Here is an 18,311-nt window from a genome sequence, read left to right on the forward strand (position 1 = left end):
CGGTCAGGGGCACATGTCCGGGTTGTGGGCTCTATCCCCAGTGGGGGGCGTGCAGGAGGCAGTCGAACAATGATTCTCTCTCATCATTGATGTTTATATATCTCTCTCTCTCCCTCTCCCTTACTCTCTGAAATCAATAAAATTTTTTTTAAAAAATAAAGATCCATCAGGTGTGCCCCTAACTGGTCTCTTGAGAAGTCAGGCTTTTTTATAAAATTAATGGTGAGAGTCAAGTTAATAACTAAGAGTCCTGGTACAGGCAGATTGTTTCTGACAATAAACAACTAGGCTGGGCTTGACCAGTACACACCAGTGCTGATTATCAGCCCGGAAGAGAGCCATGACACTACTTTTATCTTTGGTCAAAATTAACACTTTAGTAAGGATTTTCTGAAGCAGGGGGTCCCTTGGGGGTGAGGACGATGGAGCCCCAACGCGCTAGGGCGTCTGCATGCACGGCTCCGGAGACCAGGTTCAGTGACGCAGATCCGTTTTATTGTGGAACTACAGGGGTATATATAGTATGAGGGGACCAATCAGAGGGAGACACGTTGCTACAGGCGACCAATGGCTGAAAGGCTGGGGTACTGTGCACATGGCTCTAGGAGTTCGTTCAGGCGGGCGTTGCTACTTCCTGGTGTGCAGAGGAAGCATGTCATGGTGGAGTGTGCTCACACCCTTGCATCAGCCACAGCGCTGAGACATACTTCCCGAGCTCTACGTACAATTTTCCTCACTAACATCTTCCCCAAGCAATTCTTTTGACTATGTCTAGTGTGGTTATTCCTGATCTTAGATCAACTTTAATGTTTATTAATTCATTTCACAAGCATTTATCTGGTACCTATACTATGTTGGGAACTTGGCTAGGCATTAGGGCTATGAAGAGGACCTCGAGTCTAGAAGCTTCCATTCCAGTGGGCTGTGTTCTGCATAGACAGCACCCTCATTGTTGCCCACTCCTTGTGGTTGAAAGTATACAGTCTTGTAAATAAAGAGATATCAAACAGTTCAGTATCTTTGCCACATTATATGCCAGAAATACAGATAGTGTATAAGTCAGAGTGATACTTTTCCTAATGGGTATAAGTATGAGGCACATATGGAAAAACAGTGAACTCAACCTGGGGGTGTTAACTAAGGCTGCAGAGTAGGGAACACTACCCATTGGGTATTGAAGGTGGAGTTCATCAGGATAATCTAGAAGTGGAGTATGGGAGGAGAGGAGGACATTCAAGGCAGAAGAATTGGCATTTTCCAAATCTGATGCTTGACAGACTATAAAATATATGTCTGTAGAACTGCAAGAATTTTACTGTAGCATCAGCTGAGAACAGTGGGACATGGAAGTATACAGAAAGGCAAGGGCCAGATGGAGAAAGACTTAGCCTGCATCATCGTGAAAGAATCCTCTGCATTTGCTGATACCACTTCATTTATTCTTATTCATTTTCGACTCATTGTGGTCCCTCAAGTTATAACCTTACTCTCTGAATCCAAATCTATCAGACAGACACCTTTCCATCTTTAGCTTACCTGAATTCTCAACAGAATGTAACGTGTGACAGGCACTTTTCATCCTCAAAGTTTTCATCTTCCTTGGATTGTAAGATACCACTGTCTCCTGGATTTTGCTGTTTCTCTGGACTTTTCATATAAGTTTTCATTATGACCTCTTTTCTTTCTGCCTGACCATTAAATGTAGGTTCTAGAGTTTTGTCCTCTGGCTTCTTTCTATACTCTACACTGTCTTTTGTTGATCTTATATACTGCCATAGCTTCAATTACCCTTTACCAATTTATTACAGTCAAATTTATATCTCTATCTCAGCTTTCTATTATGAGATGCAATATATCAAACTGTCTACTGGATATTGCCACTTATACATTCTACAGGCATCACCAGTTCAACCTGTCTAATAGAATGCATTATATCTCCCACTCCTTCTTTTAGTGTTATCTATCTTAGAGACTTGTATCATTTTTCAATCAGTTGCCTAGGCCTGAAAAGCTCAAAATCATCTTGGAGTCTTCTTTTTTACTCCTTACCTTCTACATCTTGTCAGTGACCAAGTTGTTGTTGGTTCTACTATCTTGAACTCTGAAATTTTTTTATCTTGGTGAAATTCATCTTCATTTTTTCTACATCTTCATTACCTGTCTCTTGGCTTGTCATCATTTCTCATATGGATTACTACAACGACCTCCAAACTCGTCTCCCGGCCTCCAGTCTTGCCCCCTTCCAACCCATTCTCCACAGTGATACTTGAGTGATATTTTACAACTAAAAATCTGATACCATTTATCTACCTAAATCCATTGTCTACAGGATTAAATCTAAAAACCTATGAATGGTATTTATGACTCTTGGTGATCTGGTCCCTACCTTGGGTGATAATATAGACCCAAGCAGAACAAATGACTTGGAATTCTGAAAAATCTAACACATCCTTTTCTTTTTAAAATTCTGTGTTTTACTACATGCTGTTCCTTCATCTTGGAAGGCTCTTAATACCAATACCTCTTGCAACCCCATTCTACAGGCTAACTTTTCTTTCAATACTCAACTCAGAGAGATGTCCCTTCTCCCTCCTCCCCTCCCCTGAAATCTGGGTTTGGGTGATCTTCTCTGTCTTCCTCTGTCTGGGCTATTTCAATCATAGCACTTTTTACCCTGTATTGCCATTATCTGTTTACATTTTTGTCTCTCTCCAAGAGGACAGTATGGTGGAGAAATGTGGACATATTTAAAACTATAATAATGATAATATCATTAATATAATGCTAATGGCATGCCAGACCCTGTTATAAGTGCTTGCTGTATCTTAACCCATGTAATACTCACAATACTGTGGGCAGTTATTACTAAAATTAAATCAACAGAACTTGGTGATGAATTGAATGTGGGGTCAGAGAAGAAGGAAAAGTCTCAGGTGACTCCCAGGTTTTTGACTGGAGCAAATGGGTGAACTGTGGATGGAAGTGCTATCCACTGATATAAGGAGCACAGGAAGAACAAGAAAAGGAGGAGTTTTGGTTGGAGGGAGCAGGGAAATATTTCCAGTATGGGAACTACTATTCCTTTGCCATTTTTCATAACCAATATTTCCAGAAGCTTCAGGAATAATGTGAGTAACACATCTTTCCCTCTCATTGGCAGGCATTTGGAAACACCACTGTCCATCTCGGGAAAGCACACTAAGTTTCCAGTATCTCTTTGTTAGCTTGCTGGAAACAGGAAGGATATATTTCTGGAACCTGGCCTTTCTCTCATCTCATGCTCTGGTTTAAGGCTCCTAGAAGACAGAGAGACACTATGACCTTGCATTGTACAAGTTCTTATGGTGTTTGTGCCTCCTGGCCTTCACATCTCTCCCTAAGCAGGTAATGGCACCACCCCCCCCGCCCCCCGGCACAAGATAGGTGTTGTGGGCCCTTGGTCTCGTGATCATTTGTTCTCAAAGGCCCTGTCTGAAGTTGCTGCTCAATTAGTCACTGAATGGATCAGTAGAGACCCATTATTTGACCTGGGTTATTCTTTTGAATATGTGATTTTCAATGAAGGCTGCCAGACTTCCAGGGCCCTTTCCAGTTTCATTTCTCACCACCAGGTGGCTTCAGGATTCATTGGACCTGTCAACACCGGCTACTGAGAGGCAGCCCTGCTGCTAGGAAACAGCTGGGACAAAGGGATTTTCTTTTGGGCTTGTGTAAATTATGAATTAGATTTAAAAAATAACGATCCGACCTTTTCTCGGACACTCCCTTCTTCCATTTGGTGATGGTAACTGTCATGGAATATTTCCAGTGGGCTCAGACTGGAGTAATTTCTTCAGATGAAGACATTTGGGTGCACACAGCCAATCAAGTTGCAAATGCTCTTCAGAGCCATGGCCTCCCTGTAGGGGTCGTCCTGAACACAGGACAAGACATTCGGGAACCTCTTCTGTAAATTTGCCTGGCAGACAGAATTCGCAGTGAGTGCTTTTCTCCTGGCTGAGGTTTAAATGTGGCTCAGAGAAAGATGCTACAATCTCCAACCTATTTCCTATCTTCACACCCTAGGGCCGTGGTCAGCAAACTGCGGCTTGCGAGCCACATGCGGCTCTTTGGCCCCTTGAGTGTGGCTCTTCCACAAAATACCACAAAATACCATGTGCGGGCGTGCACGTACAGTGCGATTGAAACTTCGTGGCCCTTGCGCAGAAGTCGGTATTTTGTGGAAGAGCCACATTCAAGGGGCCAAAGAGCCCCATGTGGCTCCCGAGCCGGTTTGCCGACCACTGCCCTAGGGTATCAAATTACCCCCCAGTTTTTCATGCATTTGCCTCCTTCCACTCTCACACAGGCCCTGAGACTGTCCTTCAACAGAGCCTATTTTATGAACGGAAAAAAAGGTACAAAGAACTCTGCAGTTAAAGTGCCTTTAGGTGCCAATGCCTACTTTCAGCACCTGGGTGGGGAACAATAGGATCAAGAGCAATTATATCCATGTACCCTCTATGCCCTTAGGACCCTAGAGGTTTCAGATTAGCCAAAGAGGAGTGTTTTTATTGCTCCGTTTTTGTCTGTTCTAGTCACTGAAGGGGGATTTTGCTTTCACTCCCTTCTGGGTACTTTCCCTCATAGGTGACCAAGGCCCTTGTGTTATTACATATCACTGTGTTATCTGGACTCTGAAATGCATGTCCCCCTTCTGTCCTCTACCCCCAAACCAGGTCTATTTTCTCTGCAGCACACAAGTAGCAGATACAGAACATCATTTCTGGCTAATAAATTAAAGCATATTAAAATAAGGCTGCCTACATTTTAATATTGCCCCTTTCAAGAAAAGTTTTTTTAAATTATATTTTTATTGTTGATATTATTACAGACATCTCCCATTCCCCCCACCTCTAGAGAAGTTTTATGTTCAAAGATAATTTTTGCAAAGGCAATGGACAAATTGTGAACACTTTGGATCGACCCACTGAAGCTAGCATTAGCAGGGCGAGTTGGGTACATTTTGGGGAAGGGGGTCCTTCCTGATCCTTTTAAATCAAGTCTTTTACTTACACTATTGCAAACTCTCGTGACACTTGGTCTTGATTTTTTCTGTTCTAATTTTTAAAATATCCACTTTACCTTTTTTCTAGAAAGTGGCAGTAATTTGTAGAAGCACTGCTCATTTCCTCATTGCAGCCACTCCACCACTTTGGGACAGATAGCTCAGACACTACTTTGTCAAACTGATTACTTCTAGGATTAGTCCTAGTCCCAGTAATTTCCTTAACATAACAATGGGTTTATTAGAGAATGGTCCAGCTAAGTCCTGGCCCATACCCAGAATCCCATTTTAGGTTTCAAGTGTCTCCAGTATTGGACCTTAATTATGATTATTATGGGAGGATGAGGGCAATAATTTTTAGGTCCAGGAACTACAGTAGTCTGCTTTCAGCTCCACTCTATACGATTCTATAATGTTAAGCAATCAGTGTGGCTCTGATTACTTCATAATAGAGCTGATACGTTTAATGCAGAGCTCAGAATTATTTTTAAAGATCTAAAACCGTTTCCAGGGAGGTGTGAGGCCAGAAACAGGCTAACGTATGTAATAACATAACTTTATAATATGTTACAAATCTTCATGAATCCCAGTGTCTCTTGCAAGTTTACATTCCATGAGTGTTTCATATTCCACCCATTCTAAATAGTATACTCTTCTAAATGGCATTTTGAACTCTACCATGAAATGTTAAATAAATCTAGGTCCTGAAGCAATTTGGACTGTCAGATTGAGAGAAGTTAGGGCTGAGTACTCACCACCCACAACTCCTTTGAGGTAGGGAAGTAGCAAATTTACACAATATTGCCCTACTATTAGAGATTTATTTCCTTAGGTCAGTGGTTCTCACTGCAGCTGCACACTGGAATTACCTAGACATCTTTTCAAAATGATTGATGCCAGACTGCCACCTCCAGAGATTCTCTGATGGTCTGATAGTAGGGTCCCAGCAAAGGTATTTTAAATAGCTGCACAGGTGCTTGTAAAATTAGAGTAAAGCCCTGGACAGTTTAGCTCAGTGGATAGAGCATCGGCCTGCTGACTGGGGGGGTCCCAGGTTTGATTCCGGTCAAGGGCATGTACCTTGGTTGTGGGCACATACCCAGTAGGGGGTGTGCAGAAGGCAGCTGATCTATGTTTCTCTCTCATTGATGTTTCTAACTATCCCTCTCCCTTCCTTTCTGTAAAAAATCAATGAAATATATTTTTTAAAAAGAACCACTGCTTTAAGTTAATGCAAATGCAAATGAATGTTCCTTACTTTAAGGTGTTAGTTATTTTTGTCTTGTGACTTTGTGTAATCAGATTATTTTCTTTGTGACAGTATGGATCAGCCCACTAAGGGAATGAAACTTGTAAGGTTAGGGGCGGGGGAAGCCAGAGAGGAAGGTATGTGATTATGGAACAAAGAAAGACCCTGGACAAAGAGGACAGCAACAAGAAGTGAAGTAGGGACTCAGAAAGGGAGATACAAAGCTGTGTACTCCAGGACTTTGCCCCTGGTTTCTGATAAAACATAGGCAGACTGAGATGAGGCATGCTGGGACCTCAGCAACGTAAGTCATAATGTGGGCAGGTGGGTAGGGGGAAAGGGACAGGCAGGGAAAGTGAGCCATTGGTTAGGCTGTGCCCCAAGTATGACTTCTGGTAGATAAGTGTGCAAGTCTCCAAAAGAGTGTGTGGTACTCACAGTTGATACTGCCAGTTGTTGAGGACATGCCAAGTGGTAGGGGGATGTGACAGTAGGAGTTGTGGAAAGGGAAAGAGTCTTAAAGTAAGATAGACCTGTCATCCACTTTATCATCCATTGAGAGCAGTGCCCCAGCCACTGGGAGCATGAGAAGTAGGATCCAGAGTATGGACATAAATAGACAGAGTATTAGGACTTTAGCTAAGTGGCCTTTGGTTCAGGGCACATCTCCAGCCCCATCAGAAAATGGGAGATCTGGTGAAAAACTGAGCCAAAAGCTAATGAGTATGGTTTGGACCAACAGAACAGTGAGGAAAGTTACAAAACATCAGGTACAGTGCAAACCAGATTAAATTTCTAGCTGATTTTCTAGCTCCTCTCAACTGGTAGGATTGAGATTGCTAAAGTGTTCCCAGTTATTATCTATCTTGACTGAAAAGGCACTGAGCTTTTTTGAAAAAATAGTTTTTAATTCTCCACTAACCATATATGTTACTTTCTTCACCCGAGGATATGCTTTTTATTGATTTTACAGAGAGGAAGGGAGGGAGGGAGCGAGGGAGGGAGGGAGGGAGGAAGGGGAGGAGGAGGAGAGGAGAGAGAAACATCAATGGGCTATCTCCTATATATGCACCGACTGAGGATAGAACCCGCAACCTTTTCGGTGTACTGGACAACACTCCAACCAATTGAGCCACACTGGCCAGGACAAAAGGCACTAAACTTTTTGTGTGACATCTGAGAAGAGCTGGGGAAGGCAGACCTTTCCTATTTGCTGGATATGAGGCTACTTCCTGGCCTCTTCCCTATTCTGCTGGATATGAGGTTACTTTTTTTTTTTTTTTTTTTTTTAGCACATAGATAGATAGATAGGTATAGATATAGATAGAAATAGAGATAGATATATAGATATAGATATGTAGATATATAGATATATAGTTATTAAACTTGTTCTTTTTTTAATATATTTTTATTAATTTCAGAGAGGAAGGGAGAGGGAAGAGAGAGAGAAACATCAGTGATAAGAGAGAATCATGGATCGGCTGCCTCCTGCATGCCCCCTACTGGAGATGGAGCCTGTAACCTGGGCATGTGCCCTTGACTGGGAATCGAACCCGGGGCCCTTCGGTCCACAGGCCGACGCTCTATCCACTGAGCCACACCGGCCAGGGCATGAGGTTACTTCTTAACAATGTGGACCTCTAAACAAACCTTTAGAGAAAGACCCTTTGTGATATAAAAAATACAGTGAAAAGGAATCCCTTCCTTTGGAGAGATCTGACAATATTTGGAAATAATAGAAATAGTTGGAAGATTGGTTTAGTCTGATCTGCTCACAGTAACAGCGATTACAGCAAGCATGTCAAACTCATGGCCCATGGGCCACATGCGAACCACAACGAATACTTTTGCGGCCCAGCCAATATAATGGTATGTAAGAAACATTTTAATAAAAATTTCATAACTTGATTTTTACAATATCCTGTTATACATAATTATTAATAACAAACTACAACGTTCGCTAATGACTGATTACTGTAATCCTGTTGTATTCATTTCTCTTAGGCACCTTACTTGCAAGCACACCGTTTTTTTCCTCTAATACTATCCCCGAATAGTATAGCAGCTGATTGCCACGCCATTAGTCTTGGACTGACTTGTTTGGTGTGTGCAACAGGAAATATTTCACTTTGGAGAACAAGAAAAATAGGTTTATTTGTGTTATGCTTATTAATCTGTGCAGTTATTCAGTGTCTGGTAAGTTAATATTCAAGAAAAATATTAATTTTTATTAAAATGTTCTATTATTTTATGTTAACGATTACTCATTTATTTCAGCCCTTTGTATTCAGCATGTCTCTATCAAAATAAACCTACGTTTCTATGAAAATTGAAGCTTTTGATTTTTTGCGGCCCACATAAACTTAAACCTTGTTTATTTGGCCCGTGTTAGCCTTTGAGTTTGACATGCTTGGATTACAGCTGCATGTGGTGACAGTAGTGAAAGATAATGGTGGGAGGAAGAGGAGAGAAAGCTAGCCTACTAATGGCTGGTATGTTGTTTCTCTCTCTTGTAAATTTATGTTTCAAATTAGGAAATAATGCTGGCACCTTTACAGGAGTTAGGAAGACTGCTTTTCTCAGAACTGGGTCCAAATTGTGCTTGTACAATACCAAGACAATGATAAAACTTTATAGTAAAGATGATAACAATAACAATAATTATAGTTGTTGGCTTTTGGGAAACAGCAGGGATGTTATTAGATGCTACTGTAGAGACAATGAAAGCAACCATAATACCACTTTACATGTGAACAGCTCTCTACAGTTTATAAGGTATTTGCATATAGATAATCTCATTTAATCCTCAGGATTAGGGAGGAGATAGGTATTTTTTCTTTCAAATTTTACACCTGTGAGTCTCACATAACAAGTAGGTAGGTGTAGGCAACTATTAACACCAAAGAATGGGGTAAATATAGTAGTTACAGAGAAGGGGGGATTCAGCCTCTCCCATATTATCAACTCATTTCCTTTAAACTTCAGGGGCAATTACTAATCATCTTTGTTTCTGACAAAGTCAAATAGGAAATATATTAATCAAAGGCAAAGGCCTCAATTTACAGTCAGGGCTGCTTGTGTGTGGTTATGTAGGTTGTGCCCTGCACAAGGGAATCTGACTGAGTAGGCATGAGGGCCAAAATTCAGTTCATTCTCTGCTTCTTTAACCATGAGCTCTGCTGGAGGTTTTGATCCAATGGGACAAAAGAGCATCCATTCACCAGGCAGAGCACTTGTGGGATTGCAATTACCCTGAAAAGGTTCTTTTGCTAATTCTCACAAAGGCTAGCAGGAAGCCTCACTAAAAAAGCTCTTTAGAAAACTTTTCAAATGGCTATTTCAAGCCCTCCTCCTTTCTCCTCAACTTCTTGCCTATCAATGCTTGGCTGATTGTGAAATCCTTTCAATTTGGGCTTATCAGGTTGTTGAACTATTTGGGGATGCCTTTAAATCCCTCTAAATGGGGAATTCTTCATGACAATATGATGTTCAGTAAATAGGACAAAATCAAAATGGCCTTCTTTTATTCTTCCAAAAATTAGATACCATATTACTATCGCATTGCCAGGAACCTGGCTTACCTCTTCCCATCTGTTGAAAATTTTGTGCATAGAAATAATAACAACAATAACAATAGCTAATATTTATTGAGAGTTTATTAAGTGCTAATCATCTTGCAAGGACTTTGTATGGACCATTTCACTCAACTCTTGCAACATCGTTATAAAGTAAGGCTGATAATTATTTAATGCACTTTATGGAAGAGACTTCTGAGGCTGAGAGGTTAAATAACTTGCCCAATGTCACACAGCTAGTGAATGGGAAAGCCAGGATATATATTCAGGTGGGTGTAACGCAGTGACTCTCAAACCCAGGTGTGTACCAAAATTCCCTGCAGGACATGGTAAAACACAGATTGCTGGGTCTTTCCTTCATAGTTTCTGATTCAGAAGGGATAGGGTAGGGCCCAGAATTTTCATTTCCAATCAGTTCATAGTGGTGTTGATGCTGCTGGTCCAGGGTCCACACTTTGAGAACCACTAGTATAATGAAAGACGTATGCTCTATTGCAAGCATGTCAAACTCAAAGGCGAACACGGGCCAAGTAAACAAGGTTTAAGTTTATGTGGGCCGCAAAAAATCAAAACCTTCAATTTTCATAGAAACGTAGGTTTATTTTGATAGAGACATGCTGAATACAACGGGCTGAAATAAATGAGTAATAGTTAACATAAAATAATAGAACATTTTAATAAAAATTAATATTTTTCTTGAATATTAACTTACCAGACACTGAATAACTGCACAGATTAATAAGCATAACACAAATAAACCTATTTTTCTTGTTCTCCAAAAGCGAAATATTTCCTGTTGCACACACCAAACAAGTCAGTACAAGACTAATGACGTGGTAATCAGCTGCTAAAATATTCGCTGCTAGTATTAGAGGAAAGAAATGGTATGCCTGCGCGTAAGGTGCCTAAGAGAAATGAATGCAACACGATTATAGTAATCAGTCATTAGCGAACGTTGTAGTTTGTTATTAATAATTATGTATAACAGGATATTGTAAAAATCAAGTTGTGAAATTTTATTACAACGTGTCTTTTTTTTTTTTATGTATAGGGCGTAAAGGGCGTAATGTCACAGGAAGGCTATAGTATTCTGCCACCCGTGAGGAGTAAGCCCAAGTTGCTGTTGGATGTGTTGTACACAGAGAAGCCATTCTTCAGGCGCTCTGCTCTCTCCACACCCAATACAACGTGTCTTACATGCTGTTATATTGGCTGGGCTGCAAAAATATTCGTTGTGGGCCGCATGCGGCCATGCTTGCTCTGCTGTCTCCTGTCCACTTGAGGTATACCCCTAAAGCATACTCATTTGAGATCTTGTGTTCTGTGTAAGGTATATAATTCAGCCCTTCCATTTTTCTTTCTTCATTTTTTTTTGATCCACTGATGGAATTTTTTAAGTGCCTTAGGGTACCAGGCCCTGTTTTCCTAATGGTAATAACAATAACGATACTGATAAAGCTATTGTCAAAATCCTTAGTCCTGATAGGGAATAGGATTTGGTATAGATAAATGAAGGTGAATATAAATGGTGAAAGGAAAACTTGCTCTCATAAATGGGTCCACTATCAGAAATGATAAACTTATTGAAGACCCAGCACTTCCTACATTTAACAAGCCTTATTTGTATAGCAGTTTAGGAAAGTTGAAGAAAACATATCTTGCAAGATGTAGAGGAATAAAAATTTATCTCAAGCTGGGCAACAATGTGAATGCAAAAAATATGCTTGCACTACCAGTTTTATTGGGTATGAAAAAAAACACGATCACATAGAATAGTCATTAATTGTAATATGTGTCTGACATCATATTGAGCTACTTGGACCATCATTAGTGGCAGCTAAGTAAGTGGTGGTCTCAACACTTAAAGTGAAATGTGTGGGATGTCCTCAGCCAATAGAAACAGCCACACACTGCCTAGTGCAGTGTTCTTTTTTTAAAAAAAATTAAATCTTTATTCAGATTATTACAGTTGTTCCTCTTTTTTCCCCCCATAGCTCCCCTCCACCTGGTTCCCATCCCACCCTCTGCCCTTACCCCCTCCCCCACTGTCCTCATCCATAGGTGTATGATTTTTGTCCAGTCTCTTCCCGAACCCCCCACACCCCTTTCCCCCCCGAGAATAGTCAGTCCACTCCCTTTCTATGCCCCTGATTCTATTATATTCACCAGTTCATACTGTTCAGCAGATTATTTATTCACTTGATTTTTAGATTCACTTGATAGATGTGTATTTGTTGTTCATAATTTGTATCTTTACCTTCTTCTTCGTCTTCCTCTTCTTAAAGGATACCTTTCAGCATTTCATATAATACTGGTTTGGTGGTGATGAACTCCTTTAGCTTTTTATTATCTGTGAAGCTCTTTATCTGACCTTCAATTCTGAATGATAGCTTTGCTAGGTAAAGTAATCTAGGTTGTAAGTTCTTGCTATTCATCAATTTGAATATTTCTTGCCACTCCCTTCTGGCCTGCACAGTTTCTGTTGAGAAATCAGCTGCCAGTCGTATGGGTACTCCCTTGTAGGTAACTGACTGTCTTTCTCTTGCTGCTTTTAAGATTCTCTCTTTGTCTTTTGCTCTTGGCATTTTAATTATGATGTGCCTTGGTGTGGTCCTCTTTGGATTCCTTTTGTTTGGGGTTCTCTGTGATTCCTGGACTTGTAAGTCTATTTCTTTCACCAGGTAGGGGAAGTTTTCTGTCATTATTTCTTCAAAAAGGTTTTAAATATCTTGCTCTCTCTCTTCTTCTGGCACCCCCATAATTCAGATGTTGGTATGCTTGAAGTTGTCCCAGAGGCTCCTTACACTATCTTCATATTTTTGGATTCTTTTTTCTTTTTCTTTTTCCGGTTGGGTGATTTTTGCTTCTTTGTATTTCAAATCTTTGACTTGATTCTTGTGATCCTCTAGTCTGCTGTTGGAACTCTGTATAATAATCTTTATTTCAGTCAGTGTATGCTTAATTTCTAGTTGGTCCTTGTTCATATCCTCGAGGGTCTTACTAGATTTCTTGAGGGTCTCACTAAATTTATCGGTGGTTTCTAGAAAATTCTTGAAAAACCTTATAAGTTTGGTTTTGAACTCTATATCCAGTAGTTTGCTTTCCTCCATTTCTGTCATTTGTGACCTGTTTCTTTGTCTCTGCATTTTTTATGCCTCCCTGTGTTGATAGAATGGCTTTCTGTGTTAGGTGTCCTATAGGGCCCAGTGGCTCAGCCTCCCCAATTACCTGAGGTAGACACTCTTGGTGCACCCCTTTGTGGGCTTTGTGCCCAGTCTTGTTGTAGTTAAGCCTTGATTGTTGTAGGTATCACTGGGAGGAATTGACCTCCCCGCCAATTGGCTGTGAGAATCAGCTGTGTCTACAGTGGGAGAACTTCTGTGCTGGAGACACCCTTCTGAGGCAAGACTTGCTTCAGTGGGGCTTTGGTGCTCACTGAGTCTTCCCCCTGAGTGTGTCCCTTATTGATCTGAGGAGTTGTAATCTGGATGGTCCCACTCTGACCACTGGGTACACTGGCTCTTGGATTTCTAAGGAGGTGCTAATTTAGTCTCTGCCTGAGGCTACCCAGCAGGAGCTAGGGAGAGATCTGCAGATTCCTCTTCTTCGTTTGGGATTTGGAGGTGCCCAGATGAGGCCCAGCTGTGAAGCAGTGCAAGCTGCTGTGGGGCCTTGGGCCTTCTTTTGGAAGTTCTGGGTCTTTCTGACCCAGCTGCAGTTTGTTAGGTAATTTTCAGATTTCAAAGGGCCAGGCCTTTCATATGCAAAAGCCTCTGCCACAGCTTGGGTGGGGTGGGGTCTCAGGGAATCAACAGGGCGGAGCAAACAGCTATGGCAGATCCTGCCCTACCCTAAGAGGCCCCAAGTCTCAGTGTCCCAGTAATCGCTGCAAGCACCTCTGAGAGAAAGCCACCCTCGAGTTTCGACCGATGCCAGACAGTCCAGTTTCTCCCCTTATGAGTCTGGGTCCCCAGAGACTCGCCTGGAACTGGAGTTCAGAGCAGTCAGGAGCTTGAGACTCCCTCCTGATTGAAAAAGACAACTGTGTCCTCAGTTGCCAGCCCTTTCCATGTGCGCCTTCTTACCTCTGCACTTTACTTCCGCACCTCCTCTGAGTCTCGGTGTGCTTTTCTCTTTCCTTCTAGTTATAGAATTTCCACTCAGCCAGCCTTCCTGTGGTTCTGGATGATGTCCGTTTTGTCTTTTAGTTGAATTTTTGCAGTGGTTGTGCGAGGCAGCAATTTCCGGTGTTTACCTATGCCGCCATCTTGGTTTCTCCTCTGTGCTCTAGTGCAGTGTTCTTAAAGTATGCTTTGAAGGTCTCCTATACAGAATCATTATGTGGGGTGGGGCTGAGAAACATGCAGATTCTAGACCTTCCTACCCTCTTTTTTTAAAAATATATTTTATTGATTTTTTACAGAGAGGAAGGGAGAGGGTTAGAGAGTTAGAAACATCGATGAGAGAGAGACATCAATCAGCTGCCTCCTTCACACTCCCTACTGGGGATGTGCCCGCAACCAAGGTACATGCCCTTGACCGGAATCGAACCTGGGACCCTTGAGTCCGCAGGCCGACACTCTATCCACTGAGCCAAACCGGTTGGGGCCCTACCCTCTTTTTATGTATCAATTTTATAGACTGGGTGGGGGAAAACTGAGAGGAATAGGATATGAATGTACTTCTTTCACAGTATGGCCAGATGGGATAAGTCCTGGAGAAATGTGAGACTTGGGATAAATTACACTGCATGCCCCCCTCCTCCCATGACCTGACTCCCCTTCCCTCTCTCTCAAAATTTGTTCGAATAAAGTAGGTTAAAATAGATGTCAGTAGTAGAAAATGTCACAAAATGGTTAAAATGAAGAGCAAGGACAATAGAATGGGGGTTCCTGTGGGTTCAAAGCAATATTATAGGCTCACAATATAAATATGACTCTTAAGAGCTTTTTCAGCAAATGCTAGTGGAACCATTTCCATCTCACTAGGTGTGAGACTGGGCCCAGTTTCCTCCACTAAGGACTACATAGCCAGTAATCTGCGAGAAATTAAAAAAAGCACACTTTGCCTTCTAAGAAAGATAGTTCCTCTATCTCAAGGAATTATTAGAGTATTTCAATATAGGAAGATAAGTAGGAGTTGATTGACTTGGTGATTGGCTTTTCCTAGAGTTTCATGATATTTCCTGTTACTAGTGTTGAGGGTGAAAGAGAGGGTCTTGGATAGCCTGCCATAGTGGGTACTAGTATAAACATGAAGAGCTGCTAGACAGCTTGAGTTGAGCTTGGGTAACTCAGAGAACATGCTAATATTATATCTTGGTGAGATGGGATTTCAGGAAAATGTATCTCCTGGTCTTTGTTTTGGTTATGGAGTGGCTTGACTATTAATAATCAGAATGGAAACTTACAAATTGGTATTATTCAACAAATACCTGCTGACCCAGGCATTGTCTAGGATTTAACATTTATGTCCACTAATCCTTTCCAGACAACAAGTTACAGGTAAAAATCCCATTTTAATGAATGTAATTTTGAGATAATAAAACTATTTAGTAAAATCATCATGTAGACCAGATGTATCCACAGATCCCTGTTCATGAAGTACTCAATATATTAAATTAAGATGCTGTTGTTTGAATTCAGTATTTAAACTTTTTACTTTAATTATGTTCAATAGCAGGGTCTTGCCATGCAAAAAATAGAGAAACTTATGATCATTCCCTCTCGAGGCTTTCATTGCTTCATCTATAAAATAATGGGAGCAGGAGAAGAGCTAAATGGTCTTTCCAATTATAAAACTTCTGACTTTTTTTCTGAACTGTCCTAGTGTAGGTCAATGAAAGGAAAATGAAAAGGAGAGATTCAGGTTGAGGGTAAAGTCTTGAGCATACTTAATGATACTAAGCATTAAAGACAGCCATGGTAGTATTTACCTGCCCAGCAACTATCTCTTCAAATTGTTGCTCCATACTAACAATTCAAATAAGCCATGTCTTTTAAGGAACCAACAAAAGATACCCAAGTGTACAACCTCTCATTCTGAAATTTTCAAATATTCATCTAAACAATGTTTATCCAGTGCATAATATGTACCAAAATAATATGTACGGGATAGATAGCACACAGTCCCAGGAGCTCACAATTTCATAGAGGAATCTGGCATAAATAGGGACAAAACATCTTATATGTGCCATGACAGAGGTCAGTTCAGAGTACAATGGAGCTCTAAACCAGTGTCACAAGTTGGTGCCCTGGAAAAAAGTCTGTAAAATGAAGATTTGTGTGCAGGAAGGTTATTGGAGATATGCTTTCAAGTACATCACCTGTGAGAGAGAGAAAGCAGTAGAACTGGGCAGAAAGAAAAAATGAACCGGTCATACAGTTGCAACTAAGGCCTTAGCTAGTACCAACAGGAACTCTCAAGCTGAAATGGCCCTTCAGAGTTGTCCAGGAGGATTCTTGGCCTTTACATCTCCATGTTGACTAGTCATTGGGTACAGACTGATGCAGAGAAAGGGGTGCAGTGTGATAATAGTTGTTTAACAGTCAGCTCTTCCAGGGATGGGAGTTGGGGAGGAAGCCCTGATTTTGTAGCATTTGCTTATTTCAATGGTGTAATCACTGCCACCATGCCTAATTTCATGTTACAAATATGACATTAACTAGCTCACAAAATCCCTGAAAATTTAACCATAAACTCTTGTGAACCAGCACAAGATGACTCCAGCACACTAATGATGGGATGTGACCTTGGGAAATATGGCTTTCCTTGGCTGAGGGAAATTCCCAGAGAGGCATCAGCTATCATCTCCTAACACCCCCAGTAGTTAGGAGAATGAGTTCCATCTGGGTGGCACACCATAGCATGGATTACATGTAGTGTATGTTAAAATTATTTCATATATTTAACCAACACAAAGCACTTAGTTCTATTTAACATTTTCCATCCAGTGAAGTGATTTTAATATTTTGTTAAGTAAATTAAATGGAATTCTATTTCTATTGGGTAACATTGGTTGAGTCATCTAAACTCTGCTTTTGTAGAAGACAGTTGTCAATACTGAGATATTTGCCAAGGATACTGTTGGACAAACTGTACAACTATCTGAAGCACTTGACTTGACTCAATTTTCCCCATCAATGGACCTGTTACTGGATGAATTTGACCAAACTGATTCATGTTTAGTAGTATAGATAAGTATAGGGAGTTGGAAGCCTTTGGTTTTAGTTTCTCTTTCTAAATGCAACCCTTTCCTTATCAAACCTCTTTGGCACTCCATTTTCTCATTATACAATACTAGAGGCCCAGTGCACGGATTTGTGCACTGGTGGGGGGCATGGCCTGAAGGGATTGGCCCGCTGTGGGAGCGCTGCTCATCCTGGTCAGCCGAGCAGCTGTGGACCTGCCCTCTGAGCGGCTGCTGAATGAGGAAATTAGTCTGAGCTGATATTTTGGGGTAATGTCTTGAGCAAAGATGTGTTCTGTGTCCCGGAGGAACCTGGCAGAGAGCTTTGCACCCCAAAGCTACTTGGTGAATGTCCTTGATGTGTGATGCCAGATCCCTGACACCATCGGGGATGTTCAGGGCAGCTGTGCTCCAGGATCTTCAGCCATCAGGACAGCCTCCCCTGGGGGAGGGTCCACAGTTATGTCCCCTCTTGCCATCCACCTATGCCAGCTCCCTGCGCTCTTTCTAGAACACACCTTAAAGGGCCTGCATCAGCTGGTGGGGTCAGGCCAGAGCCTGGATTGTGTCAGGTATTTAATAGGTTCAGAAACTCGGCCTCACCCTGGGCCTGCTAGCGGCTGCTCCCACTGTGGGAGCACACTGACCACTAGGGGGCAGCTGCTGCGTTGAGTGTCTGCCACCTGGTGGTCAGTGTGCATCATAGCAACTGGTCAACTGGTCGTTCTGATTGTTCTGCCATTTGGTCACTGGGCTTTTATATATATAGACTAGAGGCCCGGTGCACAAAAATTTGTGCACTCAGGGGGGAGGGGGGGGTCCCTCAGCCTGGCCTGTGCCCTCTCGCAGTCTGGGACTCCTCAGGGGATGACCACATGCTGGCTTAGGCCCGCTCCCCAGGGGATTGGGCCTAAGATGGCAATCAGACATCCCTCTGGCAGCCCGGCAGCCCTCAGGGGATGTCCACTTGCCAGTGGGGAGCAGGCCTAAACTGCAGTTGGACATCCTTAGCGCTGCTGAGGAGGCAGGAGAGGCTCCCACCACCACCACTGTACTGGCAGCCATCAGACTGGCTTGTGGCTGAGCAGAGCTCCTCCCATGTGAGAGCGCCCTGACCACCAGAGGGCAGCTCCTGCATTGAGCGTCTGGCCCCTGGTGGTCAGTGTGTGTCATAGTGACCAGTCATTCCCAAAACTTCTGCTGTTAGAGTCAGTTTGCATATTACCCTTTTACTATATAGGATAGAGGCCT

At 42.0% G+C, this 18,311-nt stretch overlaps 1 protein-coding gene and 1 non-coding gene across 2 annotated transcripts in view; one reads left to right on the top strand and one right to left on the bottom strand.

The window, feature by feature from the left end:
- The first annotated feature begins 1,372 nt into the window (after nt 1-1,372).
- GUCY2F (guanylate cyclase 2F, retinal) overlaps nt 1,373-18,311 on the top strand; it is a 115,068-nt gene continuing 98,129 nt past the window's right edge. Inside the window, 4 exon segments of the mRNA XM_006082338.1 lie at nt 1,373-1,474; nt 3,301-3,399; nt 3,402-3,774; nt 3,777-3,977. Of these exon segments, the coding sequence (XP_006082400.1) occupies nt 1,373-1,474; nt 3,301-3,399; nt 3,402-3,774; nt 3,777-3,977 (775 nt within the window).
- On the bottom strand, nt 10,924-11,052 carry LOC111827279. Its single transcript, XR_002830781.1, has one exon. It is a non-coding gene; the product is annotated as a small nucleolar RNA SNORA11 (small nucleolar RNA).

This window comes from Myotis lucifugus, unplaced genomic scaffold, assembly GCF_000147115.1.
Source record: "Myotis lucifugus unplaced genomic scaffold, Myoluc2.0 scaffold_2, whole genome shotgun sequence".
NCBI lineage: Eukaryota > Metazoa > Chordata > Mammalia > Chiroptera > Vespertilionidae > Myotis > Myotis lucifugus.